Source organism: Salvia splendens, chromosome 3, assembly GCF_004379255.2.
Source record: "Salvia splendens isolate huo1 chromosome 3, SspV2, whole genome shotgun sequence".
Taxonomy (NCBI): domain Eukaryota; kingdom Viridiplantae; phylum Streptophyta; class Magnoliopsida; order Lamiales; family Lamiaceae; genus Salvia; species Salvia splendens.
Genome location: NC_056034.1, coordinates 33,654,524 through 33,674,722, shown reverse-complemented (window position 1 = coordinate 33,674,722; position 20,199 = coordinate 33,654,524). Strand labels below are relative to the sequence as shown.

The 20,199-nt window shown below is 37.8% G+C and overlaps 1 protein-coding gene across 1 annotated transcript; it reads left to right on the top strand.

The window, feature by feature from the left end:
* Positions 1-16,111: 16,111 nt before the first annotated feature.
* On the top strand, positions 16,112-19,889 carry LOC121795748 (probable E3 ubiquitin-protein ligase XBOS32). Its single transcript, XM_042194342.1, has 12 exons — positions 16,112-16,555; positions 16,659-16,715; positions 16,900-17,115; positions 17,195-17,254; positions 17,339-17,410; positions 17,507-17,682; positions 17,761-17,921; positions 18,387-18,445; positions 18,528-18,574; positions 18,849-18,989; positions 19,073-19,164; positions 19,241-19,889. The coding sequence occupies exons 3-12, from the start codon at positions 16,912-16,914 to the stop codon at positions 19,756-19,758; spliced, it is 1,530 nt and encodes a 509-aa protein (XP_042050276.1). The 5' UTR covers positions 16,112-16,555; positions 16,659-16,715; positions 16,900-16,911; the 3' UTR covers positions 19,759-19,889.
* Positions 19,890-20,199: the final 310 nt, after the last annotated feature.

Here is a 20,199-nt window from a genome sequence, read left to right as displayed (position 1 = left end):
AGTAAGAGAGAGTAAAGTAGGTGTGGAAAAATGTGTTGACTTTTACTAAAAAGGGAAATGACTCTATTACTATGGAACGTACCAAAATGACAAAATGACTCTATTACTATGGAACGGAGGGAGTAGAAAATAGAAGACACGTGAATGTTTAGATAAGAGTATTTATTCTCTCTTACTTTACTCTTTATTATGTAAAATAGTAGTAAAAGTTTAAATTTTAATCCTCCCGTGCCACAAGAATATGCACTCTTTCTTTTTTAGTCCGTCCCACAAAAATATGCACTTTCTAATTTTGGAACTCTTTTCTCTGTAATAAGGTGGGACTCATTCTCCACTAACAATACTTTATTTACTTTTTCTCTCTACCTTTCTCTTACTTTATTAATTTTGCATTAAAACCCGTGCCGAACTCAAAAATGCATATTTTTTGGGGACGGTAGGAGTAAAATAGTAAATGTTGGGAGCAGCCGCACGCGCCTATCCCTAGATTCGTCACTGATTATCTCTAATTGTATTTAATTTCTTCGTTGAAATAACAGAAAATAGAAGACATGTGAATAAAGATTTTAGTGAACTACATAAATGATACATGATCTTTCATTTTCGCACATAAATGGTACTTGATCTTTATTTTATATCATTTTTGGTACCTATAAATCACATTTTTGGTACCTGATGCAATTTTCACCCCAAAATACCATCTAAACAAATTTATTTTTCTATTTGTGTCATAAAGGATATTTTTGACATTGACAAAATTAGTACCAAAAGTGATATTATAATATCTTCTCTCATTCTCCTCACTTTTTACGTGCGTAAGTGAAAGATCAAATACTATTTATGTAGTTTGCTCTGAAGATTTAGGTGTTGACTTGTAACAACGTAATGGTTTTAATTTAGAAATGCGAGTTGATTCTTGCGTTTGTCTTTATATGATGGTTCATATTTTGGGATGGAAAAGGCAAACACCCCTATTTCAGGTAGAAATTGAAGATCCAAATGTTAAAAAGAAGAGAGTAGCTGAAAATAGGGCTTGCAAATTGCAATTGCATCTATAAACGACAAACAAATGGCACATTGCTCAAAGTGAATGGAAGTCTCCATCCCTCAATTTAAGTCATAAATAAAGTTTATCCAATGCCAACATATATAATACTATATGCACAAGATAATATATTTGGTTTCTATAGCAAAATACATGTTTGTCACGATCTTTGTGATTATTGACTCATTAATTCTCGAGCTCTACATTTTTTAGAACCAAATAAACAAAAATTATACTTATAATTAGGGGCTCAATCGGGTCACACGTACAATTATCAATCAAATGGTGTTCTTTTATGTACTACTACCTCCATTCCAATAAAGATAACCACCCACTTTCTTTTTTTATTTATCTCAATCAAGATGACTCATAAATAAAAATGAAAACATCTTTTTATCTCTACTTTATTTTTCTCTCTCTTACTTTCCTCTCCCCACTTAACACACAAAATAAAGTTGCATAAAATCTCGTGCCGCCCAAGGAAAAGGTCATTTTCCTTGGGACGAACATCTATAGAATAATCAATCAAATGGTGTTTATTTTTGGAAAATTTCGATTAACAATAATCAATCAAATGGTGTTTATTTTTGGAAAATTTTGATTTTAGGAAGAATTTGGGACAAAAATTCCATAATAGGAGAACTAATTTTTTGTTTCTGAAAATGGTAAAGACGCTAACGAATTTGGCGTCTTAAAGCTGAAAAAATTACTAGTGATATTGGCATCTTTACTGGGAAAATCGGGTTTATGGGGCACTGGTGTTTTTTTATTGGCATCTTTACAAATGCGTTTTTTTATGGGGCACTGGGAAAATCGGGTTTATGGGGCACTGGTGTTTATGGGGCACTGGGAAAATCGGGTTTCGGCGTTTCAACAAAGAAAACACGCCATTTACAAATGCGTTTTTTTATTTATACACGCCAACCAAGTTGGCGTGTTTAATCGTAATTACAATCCGAGAGCATACACCCAAAATACGGCACAAGTATAAAACGCCATCATCGTTGGCGTATTTACCTTAAAACACGCCAATGACGTTGGCGTATTTACTAATAAAAACGCCAATGTGGTTGGCGTTTTTCCCATTTGTGGAATAGATAACAAAATGGGTACATTTACGTAATCTTTAGTGTAAAGTGCCCCATAAACCCGAATTTCCCCATCTTTACTCATTTAAAGACGTTATTCTCAATGGCGTGCATATACGGTATATTTTCATTTTTTTAAATTATAGTAAAAGACTTTCCAAAATTAGAAAGTGTATATTCTTGTAGGACAAACTAAAAAGGAAATAGTGCATATTCTTGTGGAAAGGATGGAGTAATAAATAAACACCAAAAAGCGAAGCCATTCAAATTGGAGTCTTCCAAAATCGTGCTTATTTTTAGAAAAGTTCACGATTTTAAAGATGCCGAGTTGAATGGAGCCTACACTAAAATAAGATTTTGAAAGACACCAAGGGGAATTGCGTTTTCTGTTGAATAAAAAAGTTTTCAGATCCATTTACTTCATATTTGTGTGAAAACACATATTTTCCCTACTATATATTCCAAAAAATTTCAAGAAATTTTATATTTGGCTATGTGGAAACCATATTTGAGGTAATTTATAAGATTCCACGAATCAAAACAATCGTTAATCCCAAATTTTGGAAACCTAGCCGGAGGATGATGGAAATCCGAAAGAAACTCGGGAAGATACTCTGGTGACCGATGGCGATTACAATGCCATTACCTGTCATCCCTATGCGAAGACGGAGAATTTATTCGAAGTGTGGATCGCCACTTCGGAGGATCCGGTCGTCGGAAATCAACAAAACCGGAATGGTTTTTGGGCGAGGGTGACTGAAAACTACAACAACACGCGCCTGAGAGGAACGCCAACATGCACTAAGAAGATGTCATTTTGGGATAAGGTTCGTTATTTTGACAGGTGGACGGCAATGATGTTCTTCATACAAGACACTGGGATGGCCTTCAAGTATGCCAGTACTTGGGATAAGGTTTGTTATTTTGACAAGTGGGCGGATGGCATATAGTCCAGCATGAGCTCGAGCTTGAAACGAACGAAGCACATGGCCAGTGGCCAATACACTTCAAGTGGCAGCGGTGTTGGTGGCCGATCTGCGCCCGACAACGAGGAGGTCGCAAGCCAATTCACAGGAACCGATGCAGGGAGCTCGAGCTCCGGTGCACGACGTCGTCCGATTGGGACCAAGGCCGTAAAGGTGGCTAGCGCTAGAGGCTGGGGACGAGGCGAACCAAGCCAGAAGACTCCCTTTACAATGAGGAATAATACTTTAATGCACATGTTCTTCTCGGCCACAACGACCGACAATGCCCATATGACGCTGTTCCAATAAGAGCACATAATCAAGAGCTTCAGCTTCTCATGGCTCAATTGGGACTCCCCCCTAATGCCGACTTGTCGTTTGTGCCTTCACTGCAACCTCGACAACTATCGATGAAGTAATATTTTAATTTCTTAGATTTTAATTATGTGTTTTTTTAATTTCTAGAATTTTAAGTATGCAATTTTTAATTTCTAGAATTATAATAATGTATTTTTTAAGTATGTAATTTTTAATTTCTATGATTTTAATTTGTAATTTTCAGTAATTGAGTTAAATATTTTAAATAAATTTTTTTAATTATTTATAATTTTAAACTGAAGAAATTAAATTGTGGCACCGGTCAATAGTTAAGACAAGTGGATGGTTAAGAGATTGAGCGTTGCATGTTCTCTCTCTTAATAAAGAGATGGTAAAAAATGGTGTGGATAGATGAATAGTGAATAGAAGAGATGGATAAGATATAGGGTTCTTGATGGCCGGAAACATTTGTTTTTTTGCATGAAATTTTATGTAATATTATTTTTTGAGTTAAGTGAACTGAAGAGGTAAAAGAGAGAAAAGAAGAGATGTGTTTCCATTGTAGAAAATGTATTATTTTTAGTGAGACAATCCAAAAAGGAAAATGTCTGAATCCGATGTTGATGAGGAACCCAAAAAGAAAAATATTTTATTTTTAATTGAACAGAGAGAATATATAAAATAGGCTTATATTCTACAATGTTTTTCAACCTACTTTTCTTTATAAGTACTATTTCTTAAAATTCATGTCAAACATAATCAGGATTCTTAATCACGGACGGATGTAGTAGGTAACAGTAATTGGATCCTAACTTCCGGTACTATATTATGGGCGGGTCACATATTTTTTGGGTACATTACTTTAAATTGAAGCCCTTAAACAGAAATTGTCCGGTCTGTGCAAATTAAAATAGTGAAATCAGATGTTGGAACAAATATTTGTAAGTAGAAGGAATTTTGGGTACAGTTATGAAGTTTGAGTTGAGTTATGTCCTCATTCTATATATTTAAACATTCAGATGGGAATAGTGATTGGTAAAAAAAAATAAACCCAAAATGTTGTCAACTTCATCTAAAAGAAGCCAAATATTACAATTACATAATCGACAACAACTCCTCTGCAATACATATAATGTCTCATAATCAGTACTTGCGTGGATCATCCATCAACTAGTTGACCTGTAAGAAAATCTCTCTCAATTTGTTTTTATCGTACACACTATTTATTTTAAAAATATTGCTACTATTATTTAAAATTCTATGGAATATGATATGAAAACATAAGGGTATTAGCAATGGGACGCCATATAGGACGCCCTATGTACCGTCACATCATCATTTTATCCTCCTACCCTTCCATCTGCAGTGGAGCGCCTTATAAGCCGCCCTAAGCATTTTCTTTATTTAAATATTTAAATAACTACAAAAATTAGAAAAAACCTTCATTTCATTTAAAATTAATACATTACAATATGAATTTTAAAAAATACACATTCTCAACGACGGCGGTTATGGTCCCAAACTTCTTCAATCATGTCGTTCATGAGCCGAGCATGGTCTTGTTGGTTGCGCATTGAGGCCTGTCTAGATAGAACCTCATTGAAGCCCGTCGGTAATCCTCGAGCTTGGGGCGCGGTCGCCGTGCTGGAGCTAGATCCACCTTCATCATCGGCCCAATCGGTGACGCTTCCACCTTCGTGTTCGACTATCATGTTGTGCAAGATTATGCAAGCATACATGACATCGGCGATGACTTCCTTGAACCAGAGACGCGCCGGCCCTTTCACTATTGCCCACCGTGATTGGAGCACACCAAATGCTCGCCGCCTCCTCCTCCTCGCGCTGCATTTCGGCTAAGCAATCCGCCATTGCGTCATTAACGGCATCGAATAAGGCTCAAGTCAAGGTCCGACTAACGCCCTCCGAGGTACTCCAGTCGTCGTCGTGGTTCATTTTTGTTTGTGAGAGATGATCGAAATATTCGTATGGAAAGTGAGAGATGAGAGAAATATTCGTATGAAAAATAGAATGAGAAACGAGGTTTAAATAGACAAAAAATTGAAAAAAAAAATTAAAACGCGTTGCATCATCCACGCCATCGTCCGCGTCACCCACAGTGGGCGGACGATGGCGCGGACGACGCCCTATCATCCGTGTATCGTCCGCGGACGATGCATCGGGCATCGTCCGCATACCCACAGTGGCAGACGATGGAGCGCCCGAGGCATCGGGCGGCCTATCGTCCGCCCCATTGCAGATGCCCTAACACAATACGACGAACTCTTGTTTCGTACGTGGGGCATATATGAATTAAGATAACATAATTTATATGATTGACTATTTAAAAGATATACTCCACTAATAATTAAATAATTTCAAAAATTAAATAAATAATTGAAAGCAACTATATTGATCACGGGTTCTTCGCAGTTGATAGCTAATTTCCTATCATACTTGTCGATGAATTGGTGATAATTGTTGGCCAAATTTAGATATGACAATTGTATCAGTAATATTTTTATCAGGGTGTGTCTTTATCATATAGAAATGTGTGTAACAGGTAACTATACTATAAATAAAACATACAATCGATATAACTAATAGAACTAGTATAAATATTGATACTATTTTTTCCACTTTCGAGTCACAATTTGGTAGTACAAAATTTCCATCAACAAATCAAATCCAAGCTGTTAGGTATATTGGATTTCTAATATGTCAATTACCAATCATGGTGGCAAAACGAATCTCTCAACCCAAAGTAATTTTGGTTCAACTCAATTTGGAATGTGCCTTGTCAATATTTTTTGCGATTTAAAATCAATTGGGTTGTTCGTTTTCTTTTTTATTGGAGTTACTATTTTTGAGAGTTTTTTTTAGAGAATTGCCATTTCCATTTAAATATACCGGTTCTCTTCTTTAAGTATTTTATTTTTGTAATACAATTATATAAACGTTAGACTTTTTTCCCCCTAAATGTAAATTTAACAAAATGGCTTGATAAATATATTCTAAATGAAAATACTAAAGTGGACAGTCTTTAGTTGTGCTGTGTAGATGATACGAGCCTTATTAATTAGATAAATTAGGATTTGCATATCTATTCCATATCTTTGTTTTCTTGTTAATTAAGTTATTATTAGCATTATAAATAGGAGTTATTGTAATCATTTGAGAAATCAATCAAGAATATCAATATTATCGTTCATTCTCTTCTCCAAAGTGAGAAGCCCGTCTTGCTCGACGGGCACTTGCCCGCGACAGACATTTATCGATCGCCGATCTACGGACGCCGATCAACCCGATAGGGGGTTTATCCTATCAGTAGATTCCTAGGTTTTTTATCCGACGGTGTAAAAAATGGAAGATAAATAAAATAAAAGACGAGATAAAAGATGTGAATTACTATGAGTCAATGAATCCTTATATAGAAGTAAAGAAGAATGAGATTTGATAGATTTTGAATTATGTGAACTATATGTTAAATGGGGAAGAGATTGAGCTTAAAAGAGCATTTCGAAATTATAATTATAAGCCAATTACTAATTACATTCTGACTTTATTCATTCGTTCATTTTGCCTTGAGTTCTATCTATAGGAGCAAACTTACAACATAATTAGTCTATAAAACACCTAGCAGTGAATAAAATCAAGGGGATAAAGACCATGAAAAATATGATTCACATCAAGCTTCTCTACTTTTCACAAGAAAAATGTGCACTCAAACTTGCCACTTTTATCCTTCCAAAATTTTCAAACATTTTGTTGGCTCTTGAGTGCCAAACTCTAGATCTACCATTAAACAATGCTAATTTTTATTGTATAAAATTGGTACTACTAATTATTTTGCCTCTATAAGTTCGAGTTACAAAATAATTATACCCATATATGAAGCCACCGATTATGAATATCTTTCCATTATTCCAATGAATAAAAAACTTTGAGCACTTTATTCATCCAACTCAATTGAAGTTGTTGCCTAGCTAAGTTGTGTATATTCTTCCATGTGGTTGTCCGTACACACCTGATTCTTCCACAACATAAAGTTTTCTTTCTAAATGTCTAGGAACTTTGAAATGCATTACACAATTTTAAAATCTACAAAATACCTTTAGTAGATAGTATTAAATCGAAGCATCTTTATCGCTTCCTACCCTTAGGAATATTCAGAATTTTTTTAGGAAAAAAGTGAGAAAAATGATGACGGGTCAAGCATTTGCAGATTCGGGTTTCTTAAGGCTAGCTATAAAGTTGAATTAATATACATTGATCTTAGGTTTCTTGAGATTAAACAAACAAAAAAAGAATTGCGGTAAAAAAAAACACATTACTCCTACAACTTATACAACTATACTACACTACTAATGATGTGATTCTACTCTCTACTAAAACTACTTACACGAGTCTTAGGTGTCGAATATGGTTAGAAGCCTACCTCGAGCCGACTATCCGTCTTGTAGGAATTTGTGGTAGGTTAGTCGAGCCTAGAGGGCGTGATCGGCCGACCCCTAGGTGTTCTATTACATGATCAGTGAACAAATAGCCTAAATTAAGTTAAGAACAATCTTCACTCTCACACATGTTCTTTTTATCGTATTTTGATTGCTTGTTGCTTTTTGCACTTTTCCATTTTCAAAACCAATTAAAATCAACTAAAATTTACTTGTTTTTTAGTTAGTTTCACAAAGTTTTAGCAATTATCCCTTTCTCATGGGATCGATACCTCTTGTACTGCTTCGTCACTGTTTACTTGCGATCGAAGTGATTATAAGAGATTTTAACTTGTTTTAAGGGTATAAATCAGTCTTTATTTGACCCCTTAAATCTAACCTTCTGTCTTTTATGTTATTCCTATTTTAACATATTTTGGTCCAATATTTTTCCTTCTCCCCTCTTTAATTTCTATCTCTATTTTTTAGTTATCATCTTTTTTCTGTTTTTTCTGTACTTTCATTCACGTACCCTTTTTTTGTCTCTCTAACTCCATATCCGCAAGTAGTTATATTAATTTATATTTTTTATAATTAAAATATAATTGTAGTACTTGTTTGCAATGATCGCTTGACCGTTCTATGCACAGGAAGGCATGACTAAGGTTTTTTGGTAGAGGAAATGAATGTGGTTGAGAAAAATTGTACTCCCTTTATCCACTAATTTATACTTCGTCCAACTTTTAAAAATATATAGTTTTAGTACATAATTTAGTAAAATAAGAAAGAAAAAGTGAAAAAAAGTGGATATAGTGTTAGTTGATAGTGGAATCTGTAGGGATCAGACGAATTCCGGATTCACTATTTACCGAGACCTCTTTGGTCTTGTTACAAGATGGCTCAGTCAAACCATCAACCAAGCGACTGATATGTACAAAAGATCTAGCTATTACAGTCAAGATACACAATAGCTATTACAGACTAAGTCCTTGTGCTTAATCAATTCAAGACAAGCATCAATAACCCTGCACACTCAACAAAACCTTGTTAGTATCACAAGGTAATAGATCCAAACGGATCTGGTACAATAAAGGCAGAATACCGAACGAAATCACAAAGAAAACAACAATCAACGGCTCAGCCACCCGCCGATGATACAAGCCTATTCTCCAGAACACAGATCCAAAGGAGCACAGCTGAATCTGCCGGTGATTGACCTCACACTCCAGATTCCAGGCCTAACCGACTCCTACACTTCAGATCTACACCGTTCGAGAACAACCTCGCACAGAAACACTCCAAACAGAAACCCTAGTTCCCACCCAACTCCAGCAACCGAAATAGTTGCTTCCTCTATTACTGTAGCAAGATCTGAAGCACTTTCAACCGTGCAAGATCACACAGAATCACCAGAGAATCGTCGGAGAAGAAGGGAAGAAGAAGAAGAGTCAAAGAACTCTGAGAGAGAGAGAGAGAGAGATGTCCGAAGAGAGAGAGTGAGAGTATTGAATGAGATAGAGAATCAGGAGACTCACACACATAACAAGCACACCCTACAATCCGACGGCTGAGAGCCATGATCCGAGTGGGAGAACACGTGGCTGAATCTGGAGTGGAAGTCATGAGTCTTGGGCCAGGCCCAAATCAGCAATGCATGGGCCAGTAACTAAAACCAGCCCAAATGAGAGTCCACCAAATATTCAACATGCTCCACCTTGGACTTCATTATGGGAAACCAGCTTGCACCACACGGCTAAGGTGTAAATTCATCACAGCCTACATGGTAGCCCCCTCAGCCCCAAAGAACAAAGTTCACTGGCATTTTTGGGAACCACCAAGTTGCCTCTAGACACCAGAGGGTTGAAAACCCATTAGTCTAAGAGGACTTGTTGCCTCAAGTCACCCATCACCCTTACCACAGTGGATTAGGTAACTGAGGTCTTTTTTTCCCCGGGACATGCACTTATCCAAAATCAAAATGCAAAAACTTAATGCAGAAAATTAGTTTTTCAAGAGGTAAGCATTTAGTACCCATATCAGCTGGGTTCTTATCTGTGTGTACTTTAAAAAGAAAAACTTCACCTTTTTCTACAATATCCCTAATGTAATGAAATCTTACATCAATATGCTTAGTTCTATCATGGAAAACAGGATTCTTGCACAGTTGAATAGCAGATTGAGAGTCAGAGAATACCACAGGAGGAGTTTTCACAAAGTTAAGTTCAGAAAGTACTCCCTTTAGCCACACAGCTTCTTTCATAGCTTCAGTGATAGCAATGTACTCAGACTCAGTAGTAGACAAGGCAACAATATGTTGCAGTTGTGACTTCCAACTAATGCAGGACCTACACACAGTAAAAACATAGGAAGTGGTGGACTTCCTCTTATCCCTGTCATTAGCATAGTTAGAATCAACATATCCAGCAAGTTTAACACCTTCTTCACACTTAGAATAGCATAAACCATACTTTGCAGTATGCTTCAAGTATCTCAACAACCACTTCAAAGCTTCCCAATGCACAGGACCAGGATTAGACATATATCTACTCAAGCATGAAACAGCATAAGCAATATCAGGTCTAGTACTGACCATTAAGTACATAACAGATCCAATAGCATTAGCATAGGGAACTTTCTTCATGGAATTGATTTCAAGATCAGTTTGAGGGCAAAGGTCTTTACTCAACACAAAATGAGCAGCTAAGGGCACTGAAGCAGGCTTAGCATCATACATGTTAAATTTTTTCAGAATTTTGTACACATAGGGTTCTTGATGCAAAACAAGAGTATAATTCTTTCTATCCCTGAAAATATTAATTCCCAGAATTTTCTGAGCATCCCCTAAGTCTTTCATGTCAAAATTCTTGCTCAAAGCAGCTTGCACAGCACTTATGGTGTTCAAACAAGGACCCATGATCAGCATGTCATCAACATACAACAATAGAAACACAGGAACAGTACCAAGGTTCTTCACATACAAGCAAGCATCAAAAGTGCTTCTCACAAAGCCCAAATTGTGCATACAAGTATTAAACTTAATGTTCCACTGCCTAGGAGACTGCTTTAGACCATATAGAGCCTTTTTCAGCAAACACACATGATTAGGAAACTTTGGATCTACAAAACCTTCAGGCTGTCTCATGTATATGGGTTTATCAAGATCACCATGCAAGAAGGCAGTTTTAACATCCATTTGCTTTAATTCCCAATCAAAATGAGCACACAATGCAAGCATTAACCTCACAGTAGTAAACTTAACAACAGGAGCAAATATTTCAGTATAATCTACCCCCTCTTGTTGAGTAAATCCTTTAGCCACCAATCTGGCCTTATACCTCAGCCCCTCCACCTCATTCTTTAGCTTATACAACCATCTACAGTCAACAACAGAGGCACCAAGAGGCAGGGGTACAAGGATCCAGGTCATATTAACTTTCAGAGAATTCATCTCTTCAATCATAGCATCATGCCACTTAGCCCAGAATTTAGATTTTGTAGCCTGCTTAAAGGTTTGAGGCTCATCCCCATCAGATTCATGCACATTGAAAGCCAAGTTTATGAGAGCAATTAGCCCTACATATCTAGCAGGTTTATTCACATTCACCCTTCTGGATCTATCCCTAGCAAGCACATAGTCATTCAAATTTGGTGCATCAATGACATTTTGAACTCCAGGAGGACTGTTTAACACATTCTGAGCAGGCACAGGAGCATTACTCCTAATAGGACTAGCATGCACATTGTCATCAGGTAAAGCCACATTGTTAACATTATCCTCAGGTAGATTTCCCTCATTAGGTGTGTCACTAGGACTATAGGCTGGCACTGAGTTCCAAAAAGGTTGCTCCACCTCACTTGAAGCATCCACTGGATGCTCCACATCAGTGGGTAAAATTGTGGACTCCTCCTCACTTGGAGGGTCACTGTCCACACTCTCTAGAGCTGAAGGATCAGTCAACCTCAGACAAGGAAAGTTATGCTCATTGAACACAACATCCCTGCTGATAATGACCTTAAATCCAGGCTCATCTCTCAGCCAGATCCTATACCCTTTAACACCCTCAGGATAACCCAAGAGAACACCTTTTCTAGACCTAGGTTCAAGTTTGTCAGACTTGGTATGCACAAAAGCAGAGCAGCCAAACACTCTTAGGTGAGAAAGGTTCAAAGGTTTTCCATAAAACACATATTCAGGGCACTGCCCCAATAAAGGCACAGAGGGAGACCTATTTACCAGATAAGTAGCAGTCAACAAAGCTTCACCCCAAAATTTTTTTGACAAACCAGATTTAGAAAGCATGCATCTAACCTTTTCAAGTAAAGTCCTATTCATTCTTTCAGCTACTCCATTTTGTTGAGGAGTATAAGGAACAGTTTTATGCCTTTTAATACCATGCCCAGCACATAAGTCATCAAATTGGTTATTACAAAATTCAAGACCATTATCAGTTCTGATTCCTTTGATTTTCTTTCCAGTTTGGTTTTCAATCAAGGTTTTCCAAGTAGTAAATTTTCCAAACACATCAGATTTATGTTTCATCAGAAAACACCACACTTTCCTTGAAAAATCATCAATCACAGAGAGAAAGTAGACAGAACCAGAGTGAGATGACACAGGAGCAGGTCCCCAAACATCCATATGCAAATATTCAAGCACATTCTTACTCACATTAGCAGGGACAGGTGTAGGAAAAGATACTCTATGTTGTTTACCCAGCACACAAGTATCACAGAAAGGTAATTCACCACAGACATCAGAATCAGATAGAATGTCATGTTTTTTCAGAATATTCATACCCTTCTCACTCATGTGGCCTAGCCTATTATGCCATAGCAAAATTTTGTCAGACTTTACAACATTAGCAGATGCTTTTTCACAAGTAAGAGGCACAGCATTGCAGACATACAAACCACACCTTTTTTGAGCTTTAAATAAGCACATAGAACCTTTACAGATTTTCATACAGCCATCCCCCCACTTCCCACTCAGACCAGAACCTTCAAGAGCATTACATGACATCAAGTTATAACACAGATCTGGAACATATCTAACACCCTTCAAATTAAGCACATAGCCATTACTAAATTTTAAACACACTGTGCCAATACCAAGAATTTCACATTTCTTGTCATCAGCCATTGACACATAAGTGCTAGAAACAGGCTTCATGTCAGAAAACACCTGCTTGAAGGGACTTACATGGAAAGTGCAACCAGAATCACATAACCAGTCATTTAAAGTATAAGGACACATAGGGGAAGCATTGATATTCAACAAATCATGCACCATAAACACAGATTCATTGTCAGTTGTTTCATACTTAACCATACTGGCAATGTTTTCAATCTGAGAGCTGTTATTATTATGGTGAGGAGGCTTATTCTTCTTAGGCTTGGTACATTCCTTTTTATAATGTCCAGTTTCTCCACAATTGTAACATTTTCTGAAGGATTTAGGGTCCCTACTACTGGATCTGGACCTAAATTTCTTCCTTGAGTTGGATCTGTTATTAGAACCACCATTTGATTCATATCCCCCTCTTGAATTAGACCTACCCCTAACATTAAACACTTTATTGGCAGTAGATTTGTCAGAACCCCTTTCCCTCAGATCAAGTTCCTTAGATTTAAGGGAGCTAATTATTAAATCAAGAGGAGCAGAGTCTCTGCCATATTTAATGGCAGCCTTTACATCACTATAGGAATCAGGTATGGCATTCATTAGGGCAATACTTGTATATTCATCAATTGTTTTATCACCTGATCTCTTAATGTCTTGCACAAGTTTCTGAAATCTATCCACATTATCATCTATATCCTTAGACAAATCAAGTTTGAATTTAAACAGCTTTTCAAGCAAATACATTCTTGAGGACATAGAAGTTTCTGTAAACAGAGTATCAAGGAGTTTCCACATTTCAGAGGCAGATTCAACATGATCAACTTTCCTAATCACAGAGTCAGATAAATTGAGAATAATAGTGGCTCTAGCCAACTCATTCATTTCATCTTGCTTTTCAGGAGAAACATCATCAGACAAAGTACCATCAACAGACTTGAAAACCTTTTGCTGAATCAAAATACACTTCAATTTTTGTTTCCAAATCATAAAGTCATTTTTTCCATTAAAAGGAACCAAACCAATGGGCTGAGACATTTTGGACATCAATTCAGCCAAAACACAGTGAGCAAGGTAAGAACACACAACTCTGCACACAATAGGGAAAAGAGACATGCAGGCTAGGGCCTAACACAGATTTTCACAGAAGGAGCACAAAAGAACACGAAGTCAAGTACCCAGAGGGCAGTAACAGCTATCTGAACAGAAAATTTTCTCAAGAACAAAAAGAAAGAAAAAAAAAAAAACACCATACACACAGGTCAAGCCCAAATCCCTGACTGTCACGAGCAGCACTGGCTAAGGCTATCCCAGATCGCAAGCACTCACTCTTGGAGGGCGCAGGGGGTCACTTAGGCAGTATATGTGCTTGGTGGCCAGGTAATAAGGGGTCAGAGAGACAGATAAAACAACAATCAAACACGGAAGCAGGTAAACACAGAGAAAACAACACAGATAAGCCTAAAACCTTGCCAAGGTTTACTACCAGCAGCAAAAGCCCAAACCTAGGGTGGCTTTAAACAGGAAAAAACAAGAAAACAGAGAGAGTCACAGCCAATTTACCAGAGCAAACCCCCTACTCGAGGGAGGGTTCCACTTGCCCACCTCCTTAATGCGACTCGGCGTGCCGGAATCGTCCCCCCGTGGCTCTGATACCACTGTAGGGATCAGACGAATTCCGGATTCACTATTTACCGAGACCTCTTTGGTCTTGTTACAAGATGGCTCAGTCAAACCATCAACCAAGCGACTGATATGTACAAAAGATCTAGCTATTACAGTCAAGATACACAATAGCTATTACAGACTAAGTCCTTGTGCTTAATCAATTCAAGACAAGCATCAATAACCCTGCACACTCAACAAAACCTTGTTAGTATCACAAGGTAATAGATCCAAACGGATCTGGTACAATAAAGGCAGAATACCGAACGAAATCACAAAGAAAACAACAATCAACGGCTCAGCCACCCGCCGATGATACAAGCCTATTCTCCAGAACACAGATCCAAAGGAGCACAGCTGAATCTGCCGGTGATTGACCTCACACTCCAGATTCCAGGCCTAACCGACTCCTACACTTCAGATCTACACCGTTCGAGAACAACCTCGCACAGAAACACTCCAAACAGAAACCCTAGTTCCCACCCAACTCCAGCAACCGAAATAGTTGCTTCCTCTATTACTGTAGCAAGATCTGAAGCACTTTCAACCGTGCAAGATCACACAGAATCACCAGAGAATCGTCGGAGAAGAAGGGAAGAAGAAGAAGAGTCAAAGAACTCTGAGAGAGAGAGAGAGAGATATCCGAAGAGAGAGAGTGAGAGTATTGAATGAGATAGAGAATCAGGAGACTCACACACATAACAAGCACACCCTACAATCCGACGGCTGAGAGCCATGATCCGAGTGGGAGAACACGTGGCTGAATCTGGAGTGGAAGTCATGAGTCTTGGGCCAGGCCCAAATCAGCAATGCATGGGCCAGTAACTAAAACCAGCCCAAATGAGAGTCCACCAAATATTCAACAGAATCCATATTAATATTTAATTAAACTATTTAAAAAGTTTATGATTTAAATAATTCATATTTTGAAGAAAAAAAAGAATAATATTGCAGCTTTTCAATTTAAATTATATTTTCACAAAAGGTATGCGGGCATGGGGCACGCATTATATAAATTGTAATTGCAATAGTTGTCAAAGTCATAGAGAGTATTTAATTGTTATGATATTATTTAATATAGTACTAACAAATCGTAAGGATTGAGTTAGAGTGAAAAATGAGAGAGAACGACGAGAAGAGTGTGAGAGTAGTAGGTTTTAAAAAATTGAATAAAATAGAATGAAATAACCTTTTAGATATGAAAGGCATCTTGAAAAAATAAAGCTGGAAAACTGAAAAATTCATTCCAATTCAAAAGATGTTATAGCAACGTACTCCATATGAATTAAAACTGTTACTACTACTATTTTCTGTAATTCCAACAATCAATTTAACCAAACAAAATTAACATTAAATTCTATAAAAATAACTATTTACCCTAATTTAGAGATTACTCCTGATAAGAAAAAAACTAAAAACGGATATAAATTTCTTTTGCTTTTTCCATCTTAAATAAATACCAAAATAAAAAAAATGCCGATGGCGAATATTCATGGTTACACCTAATCGCCATAGAAAAATAAATAATTTGGGGGAGAGAGAGAATTTGGGGGATGATTGTCGTTTAATTTATGTAAATTGTCGGTTAGAAATGAAGAAGGGAGACAGATAGTTTTGTGGGGTGGTGGAATTTCGGATTTAAACATTTAGGAAAACATCTTTGATTATTGTTGTTGTGATTGTCGCTTTGAGACTCCCGGAAAATTTGGATTCTGTACCGGTATTTTTATGGCCGGATTTGTAGATTCTTTTTTTGGTTGAAGAATCTTGATGATGAGGCGAAACAGAGAAACGCTCGTTTGATTTTGTCAAGCTGGGTTGTAAAGATCAATTTTTTATCCATTTTTCTTCAGCTCTGTTTTCTCTTTGGCCATTAGGAGTTGACAAAGGCCCTTTAGCTGATACAGAAATCTGTCATTTTCAAGGTACTTTTAAACTCATTTATAATTATAAATAATAATCAAGTGGTAATTTTAAATTTTTGTGTATGATGGTGAGCTTCTTCTTTCTCCATTGGCCATCAATCAGGGCTGTGAGAGGTTTCTGACAGTTACAACAACAGATTGTTTATGGAGGCATGTGCAGGTAATGTTTGGTTCCCTTTTAGGTAGGAAACATAGGAATTGTGTGTGAAAGAGTTGGTGAATTGGTGGTGTGTTGTTGAGATTTTTGGGAAATTTCCAATGATCAAGGACTAATAGATTTCATTCTTGTGCTATTTGGTTTTTGCTATTCAAGCATCTTGATTTGTCTTGATTATTGTTTGTAGGATTCTGTATATATGGTGACAATGCGTTTCTTGAGTCTGGTTGGGAATTCTTTTGGATGCTCTGCATCGGGGGAGCGACTGGTCTCCGCAGCGAGAGATGGTGATCTTCAAGAAGCCAAAGCCTTGTTGGAATACAACCCTCGTCTTGCGAGGTATTCAACCTTCGGTGTTCGCAATTCCCCACTGCATTACTCTGCAGCTCAGGGCCACCATGAGGTATCTCAAACCCCCCAATGTTTGTAGAAGAAATGTGCAATTGACTTGAATTGATTGTTGTGGATTCTTCCTTGATCAGATTGTTTCACTCTTGCTAGAGTCTGGTGTTGATATTAATCTGAGGAACTATAGGGGGCAGGTGACACATTGCTAGTTTTTGTCGTTGTTAGTGGACTCTTAGTGTGGGATGATGGTATCTTCAATTCTTGTTTATCTGTGGCAGACAGCGCTGATGCAGGCTTGTCAATACGGTCATTGGGAGGTTGTTCAGATTCTGATACTTTTTAAAGCCAATGTATGTCGAGTGTTATGATCGTACAATTTTCGTGATGTTAATGAGTTATTAGGTAGGATTAGCATTTGAGTTTGTAAATCATGTGTTGGCTTGTAGATTAGCAGAGCAGATTACCTAAATGGAGGAACGGCTCTCCACTTAGCTGCTCTAAACGGGCATTCCCGGTGCATCCGTCTCCTCCTTGCTGATTACATTCCCAGCATCCCTAACTTCTGCAGCATTTTACGGAAAAAGTCCAAAAATGATGAATCTGTTTCAGAGTTCGATCAAGGGTACTACTCCATGAGAATTTATGTATCTGCTGAAAATTCAAATGGCTATCAGATTTAAACTTTTGTTTTTTCTGTTAGTTCCCTCAACGAAGTAATCAGCCGGCCTGCTGATGGTGGCATCACCGCCCTTCATATGGCTGCACTAAACGGACATGCTGACACTGTTCATCTCCTTCTGGATATAGGGGCTTCAGCATCCAGCGCGACAGTGGAGGATGGAACTACAATCGACTTAATAGGTATGCTAGTGTAGCAAAAACTAATATAGTTGTAAGTTTCTGTTTTATGATAATTCTCTTGTAGGACGATGTTACGGTATTGATATTGATTTCGACACAACACAAAATGCATTCAGAAATGTCCTTTTTGCCTTATCAGAAACTGAGATGATTGTTGGTCCCCGTATTTTTGTCTAGATGTAATATGCTTTAGTTTTTATGTGAAAAATATGCCCTTGAGCCTGTAACTCCCTTGTTGGAACTTTCTTGACTTCGGATTTTACTCGAATTTGGGCCGCTACAAATTAGTGATTTGAAAGAAACTGGGAAAATCAAACCTTATTCAGACATGCAACATTACTTCTCTGAAGTTTTTCTTTGCACTTCAAGAAATAGTCTCGAACATCTCAGCACCGTGCTATGATTTGCAAGATGGAAATTCGAGTGATCGCTAACGTAAAGGATATGTGCGGTTGTTTTTGACAGGTGCTGGAAGCACACCACTCCATTATGCTGCATGTGGTGGTAGTGCACAGTGTTGTCAGGTAGTTTAGTCAGTTATTAAACAAGATATTAACGTTGTCTTAAATTTGCTTAATGTAATTAAGATATTTCGATCATTTTCAGCTCTTGATTGCCAAGGGTGCGAGTCTTACAGCAGAGAACATGAACGGGTATGCAGTGTCATAGTTTAGTTTCCGTTGAGTTGTGTGTTTAAACGTTTTCTTCACTGATGCTACGGTAATGAAATCCATTCATTTGAAAAGTAATCAGCTGTTATATAGTTGAATCTTGTCATCAATCTTCCTTCCACCAGTGTGGATACGGCCGATAGGCTCGTCTAGTTTTTTATAAGAAGGGAAACAAGAACCTCTTCCTTCCAACAATGCATTTTTGTTTTGAAGCTTTGGGGTTTGATTCACCTATTACTTTCACTTTTGTTTGAAGATGGACTCCGTTGATGGTTGCTCGTTCGTGGCATAGAGATTGGCTCGAGGACATTCTAAGCCAACGACCAGCAGGGCGACCAAGGCTTTGTCCTTCGCCATATCTATGCCTTCCACTCATGAGCATTGTTGAAATCGCAAGGTGAGCAGAAACCACATCAAATAAGCAGCTTGCTACAAAAGTTGAAGCTAATTAACTGCAATTTTTCATCTCCTTCGTTTCAGAGAAAACGGATGGAGATGCAATGATTCACCATCAACATGTTTAGATCCATGTGTTGTTTGCTTAGAGCGAAAGTGCACCGTTGCAGCAGAGGGTAAACTAGTCCGATTTCAGCATCACAATCGACGAAAGTTACACTAAAACACACAAATTGGCCTTTTATTATGCAGGTTGTTTCCATGAGTTCTGCACCCAATGTGCTCTCTACCTATGTTCGACAAACAGCACCTCAACAGTTTCTCAGGGGCCGCCCGGCTCAATCGCGTGCCCCTTATGCAGGCACGGGATAGTCTCCTTCGGTAAGCTCGCAGGGACGAGGCCAGCAACGAAAGAGATAGCAAGAAACAGTTTGTCCTTGTCTTTCTGCACTTGTTCCACCGAGCTCCCGGACACCAATTCTTTAGATGCACCGTTTTGCAAGCCCGATCTTCAGTGCCCTCGGCCATCTCCGCTCAGATCTTCCTTCCGATCCCTCAGCTGCAAAAAGTTCCCCTCGATGAAACCCGGCCCGGGCCTATGCATGGGAGCACCGGACACGAGCCCTTGCTTGGTTCCACGGACCACTGGCCGCAGTATGAGCGGCCAGTTGGTCCGCTATTCGAGGTCGTCGGGCTTGCGACGCTCGACATCTCAGAACGACGGAAGGAGGTGGCTGTGTTCCTTCAATCAATCCATGGGAGCTGACTGATCATTTTTCATTGACCACTTCTCCAATTGTTTCTAAACCGTACATATTTTCTTCAAAGAAATTATCTTGGATGAAATTAATGTTATTCCATTATCGTTTGAAAAGTATTGTTTTTGGGTAACTATGAGTAATTTGCCATTGTTTGTAGAAATAATAAAGATTATTTCAGACAATTATACACTTCAATGAAGCTCCATGTACCTTAAAATTTTCATATAGAAACAAAACATTACATCATGCAAGCTCAGGAGGAATAGATACAAATGGAAAATATGAAAGATTTGAAAGAAATAAAAGTACTATAGATCCTAAAAAATGAAAAGAAAATAAGATAAAAGCCTTGCAAGGTCAAGAAAAAGAAAATTTATAATTAAAACGAAGAAAAGATGTATAATTACATCCATTTATTTCTTCCTTCATTGTAATTACCGTCTCCCTTCA